The sequence below is a fragment of the Micropterus salmoides genome, unplaced genomic scaffold, assembly GCF_014851395.1.
Source record: "Micropterus salmoides isolate LMB-PRFRI ecotype aquatic unplaced genomic scaffold, ASM1485139v1 Ms_hic_scaffold_11, whole genome shotgun sequence".
In the NCBI taxonomy this organism is placed as follows: domain Eukaryota; kingdom Metazoa; phylum Chordata; class Actinopteri; order Centrarchiformes; family Centrarchidae; genus Micropterus; species Micropterus salmoides.
The window spans coordinates 16,070,216-16,087,521 of record NW_024040152.1 but is presented as its reverse complement, the minus strand read 5'-3'; the positions used below and the strand labels follow the sequence as shown (position 1 = coordinate 16,087,521).

Here is a 17,306-nt window from a genome sequence, read left to right as displayed (position 1 = left end):
GAAACATTCTCCATTTTCTCTCCACTCCAGCATCACATCCATGGATACCGCGTGCACATGGGCACGAGAGTGGCAAATTTTAAGAGGGTGTGGTTTGATTTCTCCCTGCTCATCAGTGCTGCCGCACACACACGCAAACCTTCCACAGAGTCATAAACACAGATGCACACGCGTGCGCCGCTCTCCACCGCACGCTCTGACACACTGACTGGCTGATTTTGTGATGGGCCTGTCTCTGACACACTGACTGTGCTACGTTACAACAACAGATACCGCCCTCCCTCCCTCCTCTCCTCTGCCTCCCTCCCTCTCGGCCCCCCCTTGTATCCATGCAGTTTTTAGCAGAGAAGCCCTTGCCCTCTACCCCCCACCCCCCTCCCCCTCCCCCTCCACCATTACTCCCCCCCTCACTTCCTCCTCTGGAGGATGGAAATGAGGGGCAAGAGAAAAAGGACGGGAAGAGGATGTGTGGAGGGCACATGGAGGAGACCTGACCTCACTCAGTTTTGGGGAGCATGAAGGACATTTGTTGTTTTCCCCCACTTATTTTGCCATGTTTTAGCACCACCTGTTTGTTTTGTTTTGTTTGTGTTTTTCACTTTGCCTTCTACAATTCTGTTTTGAACAAAGTTATACCCCCACTACATTATACTAATTTAGCATGCTGTATCTGTAATAGTCTACATTACACCACAAGTAACCCTTACCCTAGGTCATTGTTATTGCATCACAATTGTGCTCAGTTGTTTTCACTTCTCCAGAGTATCCAACAAGCATGTGTTGGATTAATAGAGCATGTGTGTCAATAGGATCAATAGGATTGCACATAATGAATTTACCGCCCCTCTTAGCCCTCCTTGTGTAGGTTTTAATTGTGGTTCCACATCCCCTTATTGGTTTTAACAAGTTAATGATTTAAGGGTGTCTGTCCAGTCCTGCTGCATGAGCTATGTGCATAATAAAGGGAATGACACAATGAGGTGCTTATTCACTTATTAAAAACTCCCCTCCCCCACAATTCACTCACTGCACTCCAGCAGAACTCACGTGAGGTGAAGCCACACTGTGACTTTACAACTACACACACAAAGACATGATAGGAGGACGCTCACACACTTGCTCTTACTCACCCCAAGTCCTCGGGGATTTTAGTGCCTACTAGTCCCAAAACAGCCTGGATGCTCATTAAAATTGCACAGGGGCCAGCCCTGCGATGGAAATCTGAGCTACTTCGAAGTCACGTCTGCCTTGCTGGAGCTCACAGCAATGACGGGCCTCGATGTGTGTGGGGTTGAAGACATTGCTCTGCCCACCATCTGTGGTCCCCATCACTGTAAAGTCGCCAACAGGGGACACGGTAAAGACAGCGATACAGGACTAAATTTTCAAGGACGCACGTGTATCTCATGACTTTGTGTGTAATATTTGGGGCACAGGCAAGCTACAGGCAAATAACATCCTCATCAGTTTCTTTGGCCTGAATGTGTTCTAGGGAGCCTGCTTGTGATGACGCCACCCTACACGACTGCTCAATTATTCAGATACAGCGAGTGAAAGGGAAACACCACATAATATAGACTGAGGACGGAAAAAAGAGATGGCAAACAGAGGCCGTTATGAATGAGAGAAAAGCGAGAGATAAAAGCTTAAACTCTTAGTGAACAATTTGGGATTTAGTATGTATGCACGTGCACTCACACTGGTACGCACACTGAGGTCCTATAGCAGCCCATGTGTAAAGTAAAGACAGTGGAGTCCCCTGAGATTGTATCTTCCAAGATGATTTACAGCCCTTGTCAAATACAATGAAATAAAAGTGGGTCAGCATGATGAAATATATCATAACCACACACTTGATGAATCAAAAAGCTGTGTGAAGGAACATAGGGAATATCTCGAATAAAGTCACAAATTATCCACTTATGTAACATTTATAGCACAGCAATAATGCACATTAATACAATCAGCTGACATCACTTTGTGATTTAGTACGTCGAGAACGCTGGGGGAAGTTGTTCAGCAAATGAAAGGAAACACTTGTGAGAGACAATTAGTGCTTTGCCAATACTGGACAAGGATTAACTGCACACTAAATGCCTGGCATTCCAGTAATATAACAGATTAATTCATACAGCTCTCAGCACCAGTCCCCATGATGCTGTAGCTTATGCTTGTTTTAGCTGCACAGACAAGTGCAGTAGCAGAAGTCACCGGTGCCGGTGTGGATAAAAGCAGGCATGTGTGTGTGCATGTGATCCTGTGTGTGTTTTGGTTTTCTGTGTGTACTTGTATAGAAATATATGCAGTATTGTCATATTATTTGCTGAGTTGTCATAATAGAATTGGCTGGAGAGAGAGAGGAGTCCAGGTTGATCACGGGTAGTGATGGTGGGGGAGGTAGCTGAGTGGGTAAATGGGAGTGAATATGTTGTTTACTGTCCCACTAATCATTTGATTACTACCAGATTAGGAATAACTCTTGTAAATGTGTATTTTACCAGGTCGTTTTTAGTACAACTGCGATGGACTGGCGACCTGTCCAGGGTGTACCCCACCTTTCGCCCGATGTAAATTGGGATTGGCTCCAGCCTCCCGCGACCCTGTACGCATGATAAGCGGTTGACGATGGTTTTTATAATTAGAGAATAAATTTCACAATTAGAGAATAAAATTGGAGCAAGAATTAACTGACTGACAGATGACAAGATTTATATATAAATCTTCCAATTACTGTCTCATATACTTCTGAAATCACCAATAAATCAATTTGTTGATCAACAGAAAATTAGCCAACAGCAATTCTGATAATTGTTTAAAACAGCTCCATTTTATATCATTGTAAACTGCATATTGTTGACTGCTGAGAGAAGATAAAAATCTATCTAAATAAGTCACTAAGCCTATAACTAACAATTATTTATTACATATTAACATTTATTAAAACATTATTTATTAATCTGACCATATTTTGCTTGACTAATTGATTAATTGTGTGGTCTATAGAATATCAGCTAATAGCAAAAAGTTCCTGAAGTCCATGGAGACATCTTAAAATGGCTTGTTTTGTCCAACCAACAGTCCAAAGATATTCAGCAATGATTTCTTAAGGGGTGGTGATGGTGCAATAAATAAGATGCCTGCCTTTGGTGTGAGAGACCTGGGTTCAATCCCCCACTGTGATCCATCTACCAATGTGTCCCTGAGCAAGACACTTAACCCCTAGTTGTTCCAGAAGTATGCGACCTCTGACATGTATAGCAATTGTAAGTCACTTTGGATAAAAGTGTCAGATAAATGTAAATTTCTTTTCCATTTTTGCTTTAAAGAAATACTTAAAAATAACAATTAATTCAATATCAAAATAGTTGTTGATTAATATTCCTGTGCCCTGGGAAGTTGTGAATTCACAACATCAGACATTTTGTAGACCAGAATAAAAATGTCCAAATTAATCAATAACCAAAACTGTTAGTTGCAGCCCAATTCTCTTCCACAGAATTTACACCATATCATTTGTGGTGTTTTAGTTCTGCACATATACACCAGAGAGGTCACAGAGTAAACTGGATCCAAAGTTCAACAAAGAGGCTTGTGGTGGTGAAAAAAAGCTCATACAATAACATAAAAGTACACAATGAAAGTATTTGAATTTCCACCGATTATTTTCCTCCGAGAGGTTTCCTTTAAGCTACCATATATCCTTCAAGACACCAAATTTGGATACTGCCAACCCTGTAAAAACAACTCAGGCTGTTTTTTTTTAACATAAATCAGGCTATAGTGCTCTGCAGAAAGAACTCTGCAGTAAGAACATGTCTGGCAAATACATAAATATGTTATGTATATACAGTTTATCGAGACACTGGATGGTTACATAGTACACAGTGAGCGGTGTGAGTGGAAGCGTGGATGGGGGCAGACTGGTGTAGCCTCAGGCTCACACTACTACAACTGCACTGGATGACCCACATCACTGCATGCAAAGATAGTAGTGAAAAAATGAGGGGGCGGACCTACAGTTGAAGGAAATGGAGGTCACCTGATACTCCCATGTTTTTACCAGGGGACTGACTTCATGACTAATCTGTGGTTAGCTGGGCAATAGTTAGGCAATGTTTCACTCTAGACTGATAAAAGCTAATATTATTATTATTATTATAGATTATGCATTAATTTGCGGGTTAGTAGGCTATTTAGTCTTTTACATTGGATTCAATATATCAGCTTTGTGAAACAGACCAAACGACGGTTTGCTGATAACTTAAAAAAATAAGAAGGATGGCATGACACGTAATTGATCGTTACAACAAATAATAATGATTGGTCCACGTTAATTCTTTATCTAAATTTGGTCAGTTAACGTGACCAACTTTGGTTGTCTAAAACATCTTAATAAATGAACCAAAGCTGCAGGAAGAGTGAAGGAGTCATGTGATGCATTGGCATCCATTAGATCTCATTCTGCTGCTTACTCACATGCTGCAGCACTCAAACATTGTTCCATTGAGATTCCATTATGGACCAATATTGCTTCAGACCAACTTCACCAAGTGATTTGGTCCCTCTTATTTAAACAAATAAACAATATCTGAATACCAGTTCAATTATAAATATATAACTTATTTCAATGCTTATTGTACTTTTCTTGATATTTTTAAACTTGAGCATTGAAATTCATTCTTGACCTTGAACAGCATGTTGTATAAATTTGATCTATTTTTGAAAACTTTGCCAAGATTTATAGCCTCCTCCTGTTGTGCAGTTACAGTTACGACCTGCAGTGGTGGAAACTTACTAAGTGCTGTAATTAAGTACAGTTTTGAGGTATTTGTACTTAACCTGAGTTTTGTCAATTTTATGCTAACTTAAAGGAAGTAAGTAAAGTTTATTTATATAGCACCTTTCACAGACAAGACAGGTAAGAAAGTGCTTTACAGTAAAAACAAAACAAAAAACAAAACAAAAAACAAATAAAATTGTACATTAACCATAAAATACCATAGAAATTTGAAGAAAGCTAATTTCTTTCAAAAACCATAAAATACCCTAAAAAGACTTCTACCCCACTACATTTCTGTAGTGGAAGAAGTACATAGATCTTTTACTTCAAAGTATTAAAACCACACTGTGTTATAATAATACTGCATTCAAAATACTTACTTTAGTAAAAGTACATAACATCAAGTATTAGCATCAAAATATACTAAAAAAGTACATATATATTTATATAAGCCTGAAAAGGGACCATTATATATATATATATATATATATATATATATATATATATATATATAGATATAGATATAGAAATGTAGATAGATAGATAACATCAGTGGATTATAATTAGTGATGCATTATTGTCTGTTAAAGGAGGAACTCATTTCAACTACTTTATATTGGTTGATTTATATTTTGTGTTAATAATCTGAATCTGCAAAATAACTAATTTTGTCAATTCAATGGAGTAAAAAGTAGCCTACAGTAGTGGCTTCCAAATGTAGTGGAGTAGAAGTATGATGTAGCATAAAATGGAAAAACTCAAATAAATAAAATACACATACCTCAAACTGTACAGTAGCTACTAGAGTAAATGTACTTACGGTAGTTACTTCCCACCATTGTTCAGAGAGAAGAAGGCCTAATGTACAGTGGGTCAAATATCTGAATACTAACCAGTGGTTACTTGAAGTCAACAACTGAATGTTTCTTTCTGATTATATGTACGTCAGTGCATAAAAAAACATAGAGTTGTAGAGCTTAAGTCAATAGTTTGGCAAATGAATGAACGTTTTGTTTCTTGTAAACATATAAACACTTTTCGCTGGTTGTTTAATGTTGATTAAAATAAAAATACAAACCGTTTTACCGAGTTCTGTAACAATGCCACTGTCTAACATCTCCTTTTATTTCTTCAAAAACAAGCTAACTGACTTCTCTAAACACCTGACTTGAGAGACAAACAGGCGACGTTTACCTTCAGGTGCTGCTAGGTGGAAACAACGGGCATTTGTCGGAACGAGCGCGCGAAAATATTCACGAAGAAGAAGCAGCATCCATTTCCTGTTCCGGGTCATGTACTAGAAACGTCGTGTGAACGGCGCGATCCAAAAGAAACTTTCACGGGAAACTTAGCAGTTTGAGTGTTTTACGGTTCTCAAACTTGATTGTTTTTGTTTTACTTTTACAACGTAAGCCGCCTGACAAAGGAGAAAGGCAGAATCGAAAGGTTTCTAATTTAAATTAAGCAGTTTTGGCTGATGTTTGTAGCTCGCGGTTAGCTGTATGCTAACGGTAACTAGCTGGCAGCCGGGGAGTTTTGGCGGATGTAATTGATTTTAGCTTGCATGTTGCCCCTGGTTAGCACAGCTGTCAGCCAGTCTAACATTGCAGCTACCAGCTGACAAACACCATGTTTTTGACTTACTGTTTTAATTAGTTTGAATATTGTCAACGTTTGTGCATCTCAGAGAGACAGCGGGGGGGTTGTGCATGTAACGTTAGCACTGTTTTGGCTGTTTTAACCCCCAACGGGGCTGCAGTTCCTGGAGACATGTAGGAGATAATCTGGTTCAATTTTAAACTGTTCTGCAGGATTGGAGGATGTCTCTTCCTAAACGGGAGATGGAAGAGTTGAGGCCATGGGTGGAGCGCACTGTGAAGAAGGTGCTGGGTTTCTCAGAGCCCACGGTGGTTACTGCGGCTTTGCATTGTGTTGGAAAGGGACTGGACAAAAGAAAGACCATAGGTAACTGTATTGACCATTTGAGACTTACTGTGTTTTAATGTGTAGATCCAGTTAAGAGAAAATGCAATTTGCACCATAAATCCAGGGTCTGAAGGAACCACTTGTGATCATTAAGGTTTCATAACCATAATCAAAACCAAATCTACATGGAAACAGAAAACAAACACAAATATTTGCTTTTGGCTGTTTGCTGCATCACTGTAGGTATGACATTTAATATGCAGTCCCTGAATACCTTCAATGTGATTTTAGCTATCAGCAGTAATTTTTTTATGCAAGAAGACAGTAATGTTCATATTGCATGTAACACGTGTAACAAAAACATGTAATAGATTTTGCTTTCATATGCTCTGTAAATTAATATAGGAGAAAACTGACAAGCACCAATAAAGATCCCCATTGTATTGGCTGTAGTGTACTGCTAATCCTTGTAGACTCCACTGTCAGGTACTGATTTCCAAAATTACCTGAATTTATTTAGATACAGTGAATCAGTCAAATTTATTTAAAATGCCGAATCACCATGCAGCAAGGTCCCAGTACACTTTAAAATTAAAAAGAGCACATTGGAAAAACATACAGCAAGAAATAAAATAATACAGTTTAAAAAAGGAAACAACCCCATTAAGAAAGTAGTATCTGCTTAATCGTGGTGTTCACTGCGATCATGTTTATCTTCTGTGCATATGAAGGCACGCTGTGGTGAGGTCAAGAGATTATCATTTCATTGTGTCAATGATCAAAGGAACACTAGTTTTTGCAAATGATTTATCACTCATTTTTACCTCAGACCAGTTGCGTCCCTTCCTTGATGACTCTGCTGGAGGTTTTGTGGAACGTCTTTTTGAAGCTTTGGAGGAAAGCCGGAGTGCCCGTGGCAACAAAGGAGCAGGAGAAAAGAACCGCAAGAGAGACCTCAAGGTAAGCAAGCACCCTACCAAATGTATTGTCACTGTATTGGTAGGAAATTAGACCTAATTTTACTCTGGTAATTGATCTTGGATTACAGTGGCCACCAGTGTTGGGCAAGTTACTCAGAAAATGTAAGTTACTAGTAACTTTTTCCTCCTTAAAAAAGTAATACTATTACTTTACTTATTTCTGGGTGATAAAAGTAACTAGTTACGGAACTTGTTACTTTACTAGATTACTTTCACTTTACATGTTAGACACAATATTGGCAATACTCCATCCATTCTCCAAAAGCATAATTAGGAAATCGTATCGTCTCAGGGCTCTATGCTTACCTTATTCCCAAGAAGTATATGTGGTCCTCAATGAAAAAAAAATTACAGCACGCAAAGAAATTTAGAAGCACAGTGAAAAATGTTCAAGTAACACAGTAAGTTAACAACTTGTTCCATTCGTATTAATATGGTTGTGTGTGCGCTCCTTCTGTGTGAAAACCTGTTAAGGACTATGGGAGTGAAGACCCTGCTATCTGGACTCTAGTCTTTGGCCTTAGAATATTCTCAAAACTTTTTAAAACATTGAAACAGATGATTTTGAAAATTTGACACATTGAAAACAGCATTTATAACATGGACAGAGCTTTTCACAATACTGATCACTCATCACAGTGATGAGTAAAAACACTACGTTACGTTCGTGCTAGTTGTCTGGGTGGACAGAGAGAGTTGTAGGGTTTGTATGCACTGTAAAGTGCCAGAAACAATAATGAAGGCAATGGAAAAAGACACAAAGTGAACATTTGTCATATAGTGGGAGACATATGGGAAATCAGGAGAATTGTGACCCCGGGAGGAAACCAGGGGCAATGGAAAACGTGAGTCTCCCATGAAAAGTTGTTGCTGCGGCAGATACCGACACATTAGTGGGCTAAACAGAGATACACAACTTCGTCTTTGTTGGCTGGCTTACCTTTATCTTATCATCAGGACTAAACCCAAAGTACTCCCAAACAAGGGCAGTGGCATTTTTCTTACTAGTCTTACTACCACATCACGCAGTCGATATTGTCTATCGCTGTCTTTGTTGTGTGTGTACTGAGTGTGTGGTTGAACAAGAGAGCGGCAGGTGAATGTAGCAGAGATGAGGAAAAGGTGAGCAGTGAAGTTTAGCTGTAAATGTCCAGTGTAGGTTACAGTATCAGTGACTAAAGGCTGCAGTTTTATTTTTGTGAGTTGGAACGTTACAGTAGCCTTTACTCGCACACTGTGCTCACACATATCTATTTTTAGGGGCATATACAAGTGAAAATGCACACTGTAGAGCCCTGAGTCTAATAATATGATTAAATGTAGAAACATCTAAACGTACTTTTATGTTTGGTTTAATGGTGAGGTGATGTTGGTGTTTCTGTTTTGGCTGGTTGGTCTCAGGATGTGTTTGGTGATGAGGCTGAAACAGGCGCAGTGCGAGAAACTCCAGAGATAGGAGATGTGACAGTTGCCAAGCGGAAACGGGTCCCTCGCTTTGAGGAGGTGGAAGAGCCTGAGGTCATACCTGGACCTCCATCTGAGAGCCCTGGCATGCTCACCAAAATGCAGGTATGAGATTATTTTCTCAGTGTGAGTTAATATTGTTAGTTTTTTTTTTTAGATAAACGTTCTGCATTAACTAACCTTTTGTCTGTACTGTTAGATAAAACAGATGATGGAAGCGGCCACAAAACAGATAGAAGAGAGGAAGAAACAACTGAGCTTTGGATCTTCAGCCCCTGCTGGACAAGTAAAATAAATTACTTTTCACTTCTGACTGAAAAAACAATATCAGGAATTTAATATGACACCGTTCTTATTCTTCCCTGACTTCAGCGGTTGCCTCTTCCCACACCACAGTCACAAATGGAAAGCCCTCCAGTCTCACGGCTTCTTGGCACTTCTGCAGCTGCAGGTGGCGCCTCATCTATCGCCCCCTCCCAGGCTGCCAGCTTCATGAATGACGCTATCGAGAAGGCCCGCAAGGCTGCTGAGTTACAGGCCCGCATCCAATCCCAGTTAGCAATGAAACCTGGTATCCTTGGAGCCCTGGGGAACACTGGGCCTCACAACCTTGTGGCACTAGCTAATCTACATGCAATGGGAATTGCCCCACCGTGAGTAATGTCACAATATGTGATTTTAAATCTTAAGAGGGGAAAAACATAGGGTGACGAGTCGTTGATGTGGCAGTGTGAAAATGAGACTGCTTTTCTGTATGTCCTTTTTAATAGGAAAGTAGAAGCCAAGGAGGTGAACAAGCCAACGCCTCTTATTCTGGATGACAAGGGAAGAACTGTAGATGCCAGTGGCAAAGAGGTTGAACTCACGCACCGCATGCCCACACTGAAGGGTATGTGTACAGTGGTCGTGTGTGTGTTTGTGTGTGTGTACACACTTGTTTTGATGATCCTCAATTGATTTTTCTCTGTCCGTGTAGCTAACATTCGAGCGGTAAAGAGGGAGCAGTTCCGTCAGCAGCTGAAGGAGAAACCTGGGGAGGACTTAGAGTCCACGTCCTACTTCGACCAGCGTGTGCCTATTACGCCAGCTCAGCGCCCTCGCAGGAGCTTCAAATTCCATGACCAGGGGCGTTTTGAGAAGATTGCTCAGAGAATTAGAACTAAGGTTGGATTTACCCCCTTACTGTGATGCATCAACAGTAGTCTTAGCCTGGTTATTTGAATGAGACATAAAATTTACACTTTGTTCAAAGTAACTTTTCTTTTGTCCCTCCTGCATTGATCTTGACCTCGATCAGGCGCAGTTGGAAAGGCTGCAGAGTGAGATTGCCCAGGCAGCAAAGAAGACAGGAATCCAGGCATCCACCAAGCTGGCACTGATTGCCCCCAAAAAAGAGATTGGAGAATGGGAGGTGCCCAACATTGAGTGGTGGGACTCCTTCATCCTGCCTTCCAACATAGACATGTAAGAACAGCTAATCCAGAAACTTAAACACTTAGTATGATGCTAGGTGGAACGTTAAAACTGTTCTTTGTCTCATTCATTCTCACTATAAAGGCGCAGAATATCTAGTATAATGTTTATGGCATAAATAATAATGTAATTTACAACCAATTAACTGTAGTTAACTGATTTTCCCTCTGATCTTATTAAGAACACCTGACACAAAATTTGAAGAGCTGGAACTCTTTGGTGTGACCAACCTGGTAGAACATCCTGCCCAAATCAGCCCTCCAGGTAAGTGTATGGAAGGTAAAAACTAAGTCTGCGTGCTGTTAAAGTTTCTGTCTCATAACAATCTTTAGTGGGAGGTAGATGTACATTCAGAGAGATAGTACCTGGTGAGTTTAATATAATAAATTATATTTAAATTAACTTGGAAAAAAGAGATGTGAAATATACAATTTCTGATTTCCTGATTGTTGCACTGCAGGCAACTCCATTAGTAGCGCTTTTTTTTCCTTTCTTTTTTTTTAAGGAGCCTTCAGTGGTGTCACACACTCTCTTCTTTTACAGATGGAGTTGCCCAGTTAAAATAATAGATGTTCAAATTTGTTTTTGTAACACAGACCTTGATCCCAAGTTTTGTTATTGTTGTGCTTATTCTAACATTTATTGTGCATTTGTGCTGCAGCTTTCAACAATGTGCAGACTTGGTATAATTTTCTGTCCTGCTGCTATGCAATGTGTTGTATGTGCATGCTCTAATTTTTAAAAACAATTATACATCTTTATCCTGTCTACAAGCTATTAAACTGTCTTTAAAGGTTTTTATTTCATTACTACCATAATTCTTTGCTGGAATGATTACAATATATAGTATCCTCTTTTCTCCCCCCCCCCTCAGTTGACACAGATAAGCCAGTAACGCTGGGTGTATACCTGACAAAGAAAGAACAGAAGAAATTGAGAAGACAGACCCGTAGGGAGGGACAAAAAGAAGTTCAAGAGAAGGTTCGTCTGGGACTGATGCCTCCACCAGAGCCCAAAGGTAACCACACACAAATTACTATTATTACAAACTACTACAAAAAAGAGTAAATGGAGTGTAACTAGGGATGGGTATTGCTACTTGATACCTTTATGGTATTGACCGAAACAGCCCAGTATAGAGTTTTGGAACGTCTCCAGTCAAACCAATACTTTATTTGATACTTTTTGTAACCAGATTGCGGCCAAAAATGACTATTTGTATGGTTTTGTTTGCAGCCAAACACGCAAGCAACACACCGAAAGAAAGAGAAGCGCTCCTTTCTATTATTTATTTATTTATTTTTTTTTCTTCTTACTTTCTTAATCACCATAAACTGTATTCACAAAAAAAAAAAAAAAGGCCACGCCTGATTTTAACAGCCGCTCACGGCTGTGGTCTCAGGCATGTTCGTCACTGTTGCAAGTTTATCACCACAAGCTTGGCTTTCTGTTGGTTTCATCTTCTGGTATCATTTAACACTTCTCTGTACATTTTTATTTGCTATTCAATCGATCGGTGACAATTGTCACTGATCCATCACTGCGTTCCATCACATCAATTAAACGCTTTTGTGGCGCTCCAGCTGCAGCTGATATCAGATGTAGACTAGTCAGTGTGATTGGCTGGACGTGCAGCCTCTCTTTTCCTCTGTTTGCAACTTTAGATTCTTTGGTGTAATTAAGTGACTTGTTTTAAACGGACTCCTTACCCGTTTTATGCTTGTGACTGTCGTTTTTGGAGGTTTGCGACTCACCAATAAAGGAAAAGGCACTTGCGGAGATCTTTCAATTCAGTTTATTGATCGAAAGTTGTCCGTTTTTTACTTTCAACACACGTATGAAAAAATTACCTTAAATTCGTTTACCACTACTTATTTGGTCACTAAACTATTTCACTCCTCCTCTTATTCATATATATAAAAAATTGCTAGTGGGTTTTTTGGGGGGTTTTTTTGAAACAAGAAAAAATAAACAACAACTGTCCATAACAATAAAAATAATAGGCTACCAATAAACTTCTATGGCTTCAACAGGTGGCATTTTATGCAAGGTATCGAATGAATAACTCCATTGCTATTGGTATCACTTTAAAGGGACTATATTTACGTTTTTCAATAAAATTAATCAAATTTTGATTGTCTCATTGTCAATGGGCTCAACACTCACTTAGAAATGAAGCACACATCTGTTTTCTCCTTTGCTTGCATCAGCCACTATTCTGCTTTTAATGTGAGGTCTCCGGGTCGGATTCAGCCCTGTGCGCGCTACTGAGCGGCTCTTGTACTACAGCGACAACACGGCAACTAACGACATGCAGTCCACTAACACCACAAAACAACGGGCTCACCGCAAAACACAGGCTCCACGTAAGGATACAAAACCACAATAAAGGCTTATGTGCTGAAGCCCATCAGACCTAACAGGTTCAGATGATGTTGAGTAAGAACAAAGTGAGCATTAGCAAAGCTGGAGAAACACAGAAAGTCACGTTTGCTCGTCGGCTAACGCCGAGCAGTTGCTAATGTTATCCGGTGCAAAGTTATATCACTTTCCACATTACTTCACCAGCTAACGTGACCGTGTTACTATCCTGTGTACTACTGTTGATTTAGCCTGTAAGAAAGGATGTAATGGTAAAAAGCAAATGTGGAGAGATTTGTTTACTAACGTTAGCCTGTAGTGGAACAGCCAGCTAACGCTACAGCAGCTTGGACCTGCTGCTGTTTGCTTCTTAACATTCAGTTTGTTTATTGTGGTTCTACCAATACTCAGGTACACCTCTCCACCTCTCAGTCGGTGTAACTAACTTGACCCACATAATATAAAACACTGCAACAAAACAGTCACAACAACACAGAGAAAGAGCCATCTACTATCAGTAGTTACAGTAAAGTTACTGCAGTCTAGCGGTTATAAAGTGTGACACAATCTCGTTATAATATTCAGTCCAGCTCACTAACCGTTTCATTATCATCCAATACATGTAGCTGTGCTGACATTGCTGAGCCTCCGGTGACAGATTCACAGATAGTAGTTTAGATAGTAGGGAGTTTACCTGAGTTTCCAGCTCTGTCTGTTCTCCCTGTCTGTCTATAGCCGCTGTCACTCTGCCTTTTTTTGGGAGAATTGTGCCAATATGCGGCTCGCTGCGCTGAATGAAAGGTACGGCGCCGGTGTTGATCTGCCTCTGAGACGGGAACATTGAAGTAACAGAGCCTGAACAGGTCTGAGTGAAAAGCTAGTGGCCGCTGGAAACTCCGTAATGCCCCTTTAAGGGTACTGGTAGCATAAAATTTTAAACGATACCCAACCCTAAGATTAACTAATATGTTTTTATTTTCTCAGTTCGCATCTCCAACCTGATGAGAGTGCTGGGGACGGAGGCGGTTCAGGACCCCACGAAGGTAGAGGCCCACGTCAGAGCACAGATGGCCAAGAGACAGAAGTTAGTAACACAATTAACCTCTATGCTGCTTGTCCCCCACTCTCTCCTCATCTCTTGCACGAGGGATGTGTGATATTGCGGTAAAATAATATCACAATATTTCAGGGTATTTCTGTAATAATTATATTCTTGATGTTATGGCAAAATACTGAAGCCAAAATACTTTTGGTTTAGAACTCATATTTGTTGAGCTCTCCTCAATGAATTTTTGGCTGATCTCGTACTTAACAGGAAGCTTCTGCTTGAGGTGGTAAAAATAGTTTTTTTGCATTGCCCCCCCTGTTGTTGTCGTTGTTGTTGTTAGTCTTCTTGCACTTCTTACATATTACCATGGTTTGTCGTATATCTTTTGTAACAAAACTGAAATCGCTCCCCTAGAACTAACTCTTCCATCGTGGTGCCAGTTACTTTCATCAGCCATGCTTGTTATTGCAGTGTTTAGTCAGAATAATTTTCATATTGTACCAAAATGATATAACGTGATATGACATACCCCTATCTTGCACTACTCTGAATTTCCATTTAACATTTTATGATAATCCAAGAACAACTAAAGCATTCTTTTAAGATTTTTCTAATTGTGTCCTTTGCAGGGCTCATGAGGAGGCAAATGCAGCCCGTAAGCTCACATCGGAGCAGAGGAAAGAGAAGAAGGTCAAGAAGTTAAAAGAAGACGTCACGAATGGTGTTCATATTGCAGTGTACAGGTGTGGATTTGTAGGGAGACCACATAGTGTAGTTCAAATATATGTATCAAATCAAGAGTGTGTGGGTGTACAGTGTCACAACTTAGAGGTGTGTCTAATTTAAGCACCTTAACTTCCCTGCACAGGATCCGTAACCTGCAAAATCCTGCTAAGAAGTTTAAAGTGGAGGCCAATGCCAACCAGCTGTACCTGACGGGCACAGTAGTTTTGCACAGAGATGTCAACCTTGTTGTGGTGGAGGGAGGTAAGGGAACACTGACAAGCCCCAAATCACACAATCAGTACTGGGAGTAAAATGTTTTCTCTTTCATATAGCACAGCTTTTAAAGACATGTAATCTGTAATAAACACTTTCTCTGACGGGGAAAACATAACTGTGGTATGAAGATTTAACACCAATCATTAACTGATTTATTTCATTTTTTCCAAATAGTGAAATTTTTAATAATCAACTATGTACATAAGTCTGTGTTGCATAATTACTGGATGGATCTGTTTCGTCAGTAATCTCATTATGGGCTTTTGTTTTTTCATTATGGGCTAGACATGCATTTTTAAGTGCTCACTGGTCTGCACCTTGTCGTGTTTATGTTCTCAAAAACCTACTTTGAGGTTCATTACTCAAAGTAAAATATTTCAAGCCATTTTTCATCGTTACAGCTGACAGCTCATGGAAATCAAAACTCCAGTATCTCAAAAGGTTTTCGAATAAAGAATTTATAATGCAGAAATGTCGACCTGAGAAATGCTCTAATCAGCTAATTAACTCACTGGCAAAGGTTTCCTGAGCTTTTAATTTCTCAGTCTGGTTCTAGTGCTCAAAATGAACTTTTCCACCATATTCTATTTTTTTAGATGCACCTGAACCAAATTAAATAAAATGGAGTTTTGTGTCGCTGTCGGTGAGGACTTAACAGAATGTGAAAGAAGATACACATGACATGTTTATGGTTGCAGGTGAGAAGGCAACTGATGCAGTAGCAGCGGGCACGAGGAAAAGGGTCCAAACTTAGTATAGACAAATCATTTATGTGCCTTCGGCTTTGTCATTGACTAAACAGGCTGTAACTTGGAAGTTTTCCTTCTGAACTACAGTACTGCGTTAGTAAGTGTGTCAATGTTTTAGCATTTTGAGCTCAATAATCCTTTGTGTGTTATGTCAGTGTAAGCCCAAAGAACTAATACTAATGTCATGGTAAACATTGTTAACGACTACATGGTAGTACGTGGTGTTTTAAAAAAAAAAAAAAAAAACAAAGGCTTAGAGTCAATTTTAAGTGGTTAAGGTTCTACAAGATTTTATCTTCCCTGCTACCCTTTGAGAAAATAAAGTAGTAGGACCATCAAAGTCATACTCAAAAACAGAATCTGTCCTTTCCTTTAGGCCCTAAATCACAGAAAAAGTTCAAGAAGCTGATGATGCACAGAATCAAATGGGAGGAACACAACAGTAAAAGAGATGGTAAGAGGAGCTTGACTTTTGTGCTTGTTGTCATGCCTTTGTGCTTTGTGATTTCAAGGATACTGAACTCTAGCATTGATTATTAATTAGATCCAGATGGTGATGACGATACAAAGAGGAACAACAAGTGCTATTTGATTTGGGAGGTGAGTGTACACACATTTTAATTATTTTGTTTCGTGATTTCATTCAAGTCTAACGATTCCTTTTTGTTCTCCAGGGCACAGCTAAAGACCGTAGTTTTGGCGACATGAAGTTCAAGCAGTGCCCCACAGAGAGCATGGCCAGAGAACACTTCAAGAAACACGGCACAGAACACTACTGGGATCTAGCTCTTAGCCAGAGCGTGTTGGACGGCACAGATGATTGAAAGCTGCCTGGAGAGCATGTAGTTTGAGTCAGCGGCCCCCTCTACAGCCAGGTGGCCCTCACTGCTGCCTTCAACTTGGGACAGACTTAATCAAGAGACTTGAACATAGAAAAGGAGGAACAATAAAAACCTGTGTGGATGTTTTTGCAAGAATGTGTAACAGATCAGGGTTTCTGTAGGACAGTATATGTGTGTATGCCTGCATCAGTGTTCATCTCTTTGGTGGTAGGCTATTCTGTCAGGTATGGTGTTATTTGTTATTGAATAAGATCTGACAGATTGCACTGTGTGATGTAAATCACTTAACCAAGGCTTTATGTGATGAGGAGAAATGGTGTCAGATTATTTCATTTTTGTGATGAAACCCCTTTCCCACATACTCTGACAATAATCCCTGTTTGAGTAAAGCAGTTAATAAAAAAAAATTAAAAAACACCCCATCAGTGAATAACTGCTAAACCATTTAGGTAAACCTGGAAGAATTCCGAGGTAATGTTACAACATTGTTAAAAGTTATTTTAGTCAATACAGGTACATTTCAGATAATTTCAGAACATTTTTTTTTGTTTGAGAAACGAGAAAATCTTTCAGTCACCTGTAGCTATATTTCTCTGTAACGTTACACCGCCTTAAATAAACAACATTTAACCGACTTCTGTCCCTTTTCCCGTCAGTTGGGATCGTGTCCGCTGATTAAAT

The 17,306-nt window shown here is 39.7% G+C and overlaps 1 protein-coding gene across 2 annotated transcripts; it reads left to right on the top strand.

Moving 5' to 3' along the window:
* Positions 1–6,067: 6,067 nt before the first annotated feature.
* On the top strand, positions 6,068–17,256 carry prpf3 (PRP3 pre-mRNA processing factor 3 homolog (yeast)). Of its 2 annotated transcripts, none has more exons than XM_038711350.1 (17): positions 6,068–6,226; positions 6,592–6,745; positions 7,536–7,666; positions 9,088–9,255; positions 9,350–9,436; positions 9,547–9,803; positions 9,921–10,039; positions 10,127–10,314; positions 10,448–10,614; positions 10,805–10,887; positions 11,498–11,641; positions 13,969–14,068; positions 14,662–14,775; positions 14,901–15,019; positions 16,160–16,237; positions 16,328–16,383; positions 16,458–17,256. In XM_038711350.1, exons 2-17 carry the CDS (start codon positions 6,601–6,603, stop codon positions 16,605–16,607), a joined length of 2,106 nt encoding a protein of 701 aa, XP_038567278.1. In that variant the 5' UTR covers positions 6,068–6,226; positions 6,592–6,600; the 3' UTR covers positions 16,608–17,256. The 2 variants fall into 2 exon arrangements, with proteins under 2 accessions (XP_038567278.1, XP_038567277.1); XM_038711349.1 differs by having other exon boundaries at positions 6,069–6,226; positions 9,523–9,803.
* The last annotated feature ends 50 nt before the right edge of the window (positions 17,257–17,306 follow it).

Coding starts and splice junctions, on each gene's coding strand:
- prpf3 (XM_038711349.1), top strand. CDS start 6,601: ATGTCTCTTCCTAAACGGGAGATGGAAGAGTTGAGGCCATGGGTGGAG. Junction 10,615..10,804: donor CTGCCTTCCAACATAGACAT/GTAAGAACAGCT, acceptor GATCTTATTAAG/AACACCTGACACAAAATTTG. Junction 15,020..16,159: donor CCTTGTTGTGGTGGAGGGAG/GTAAGGGAACAC, acceptor CCTTTCCTTTAG/GCCCTAAATCACAGAAAAAG.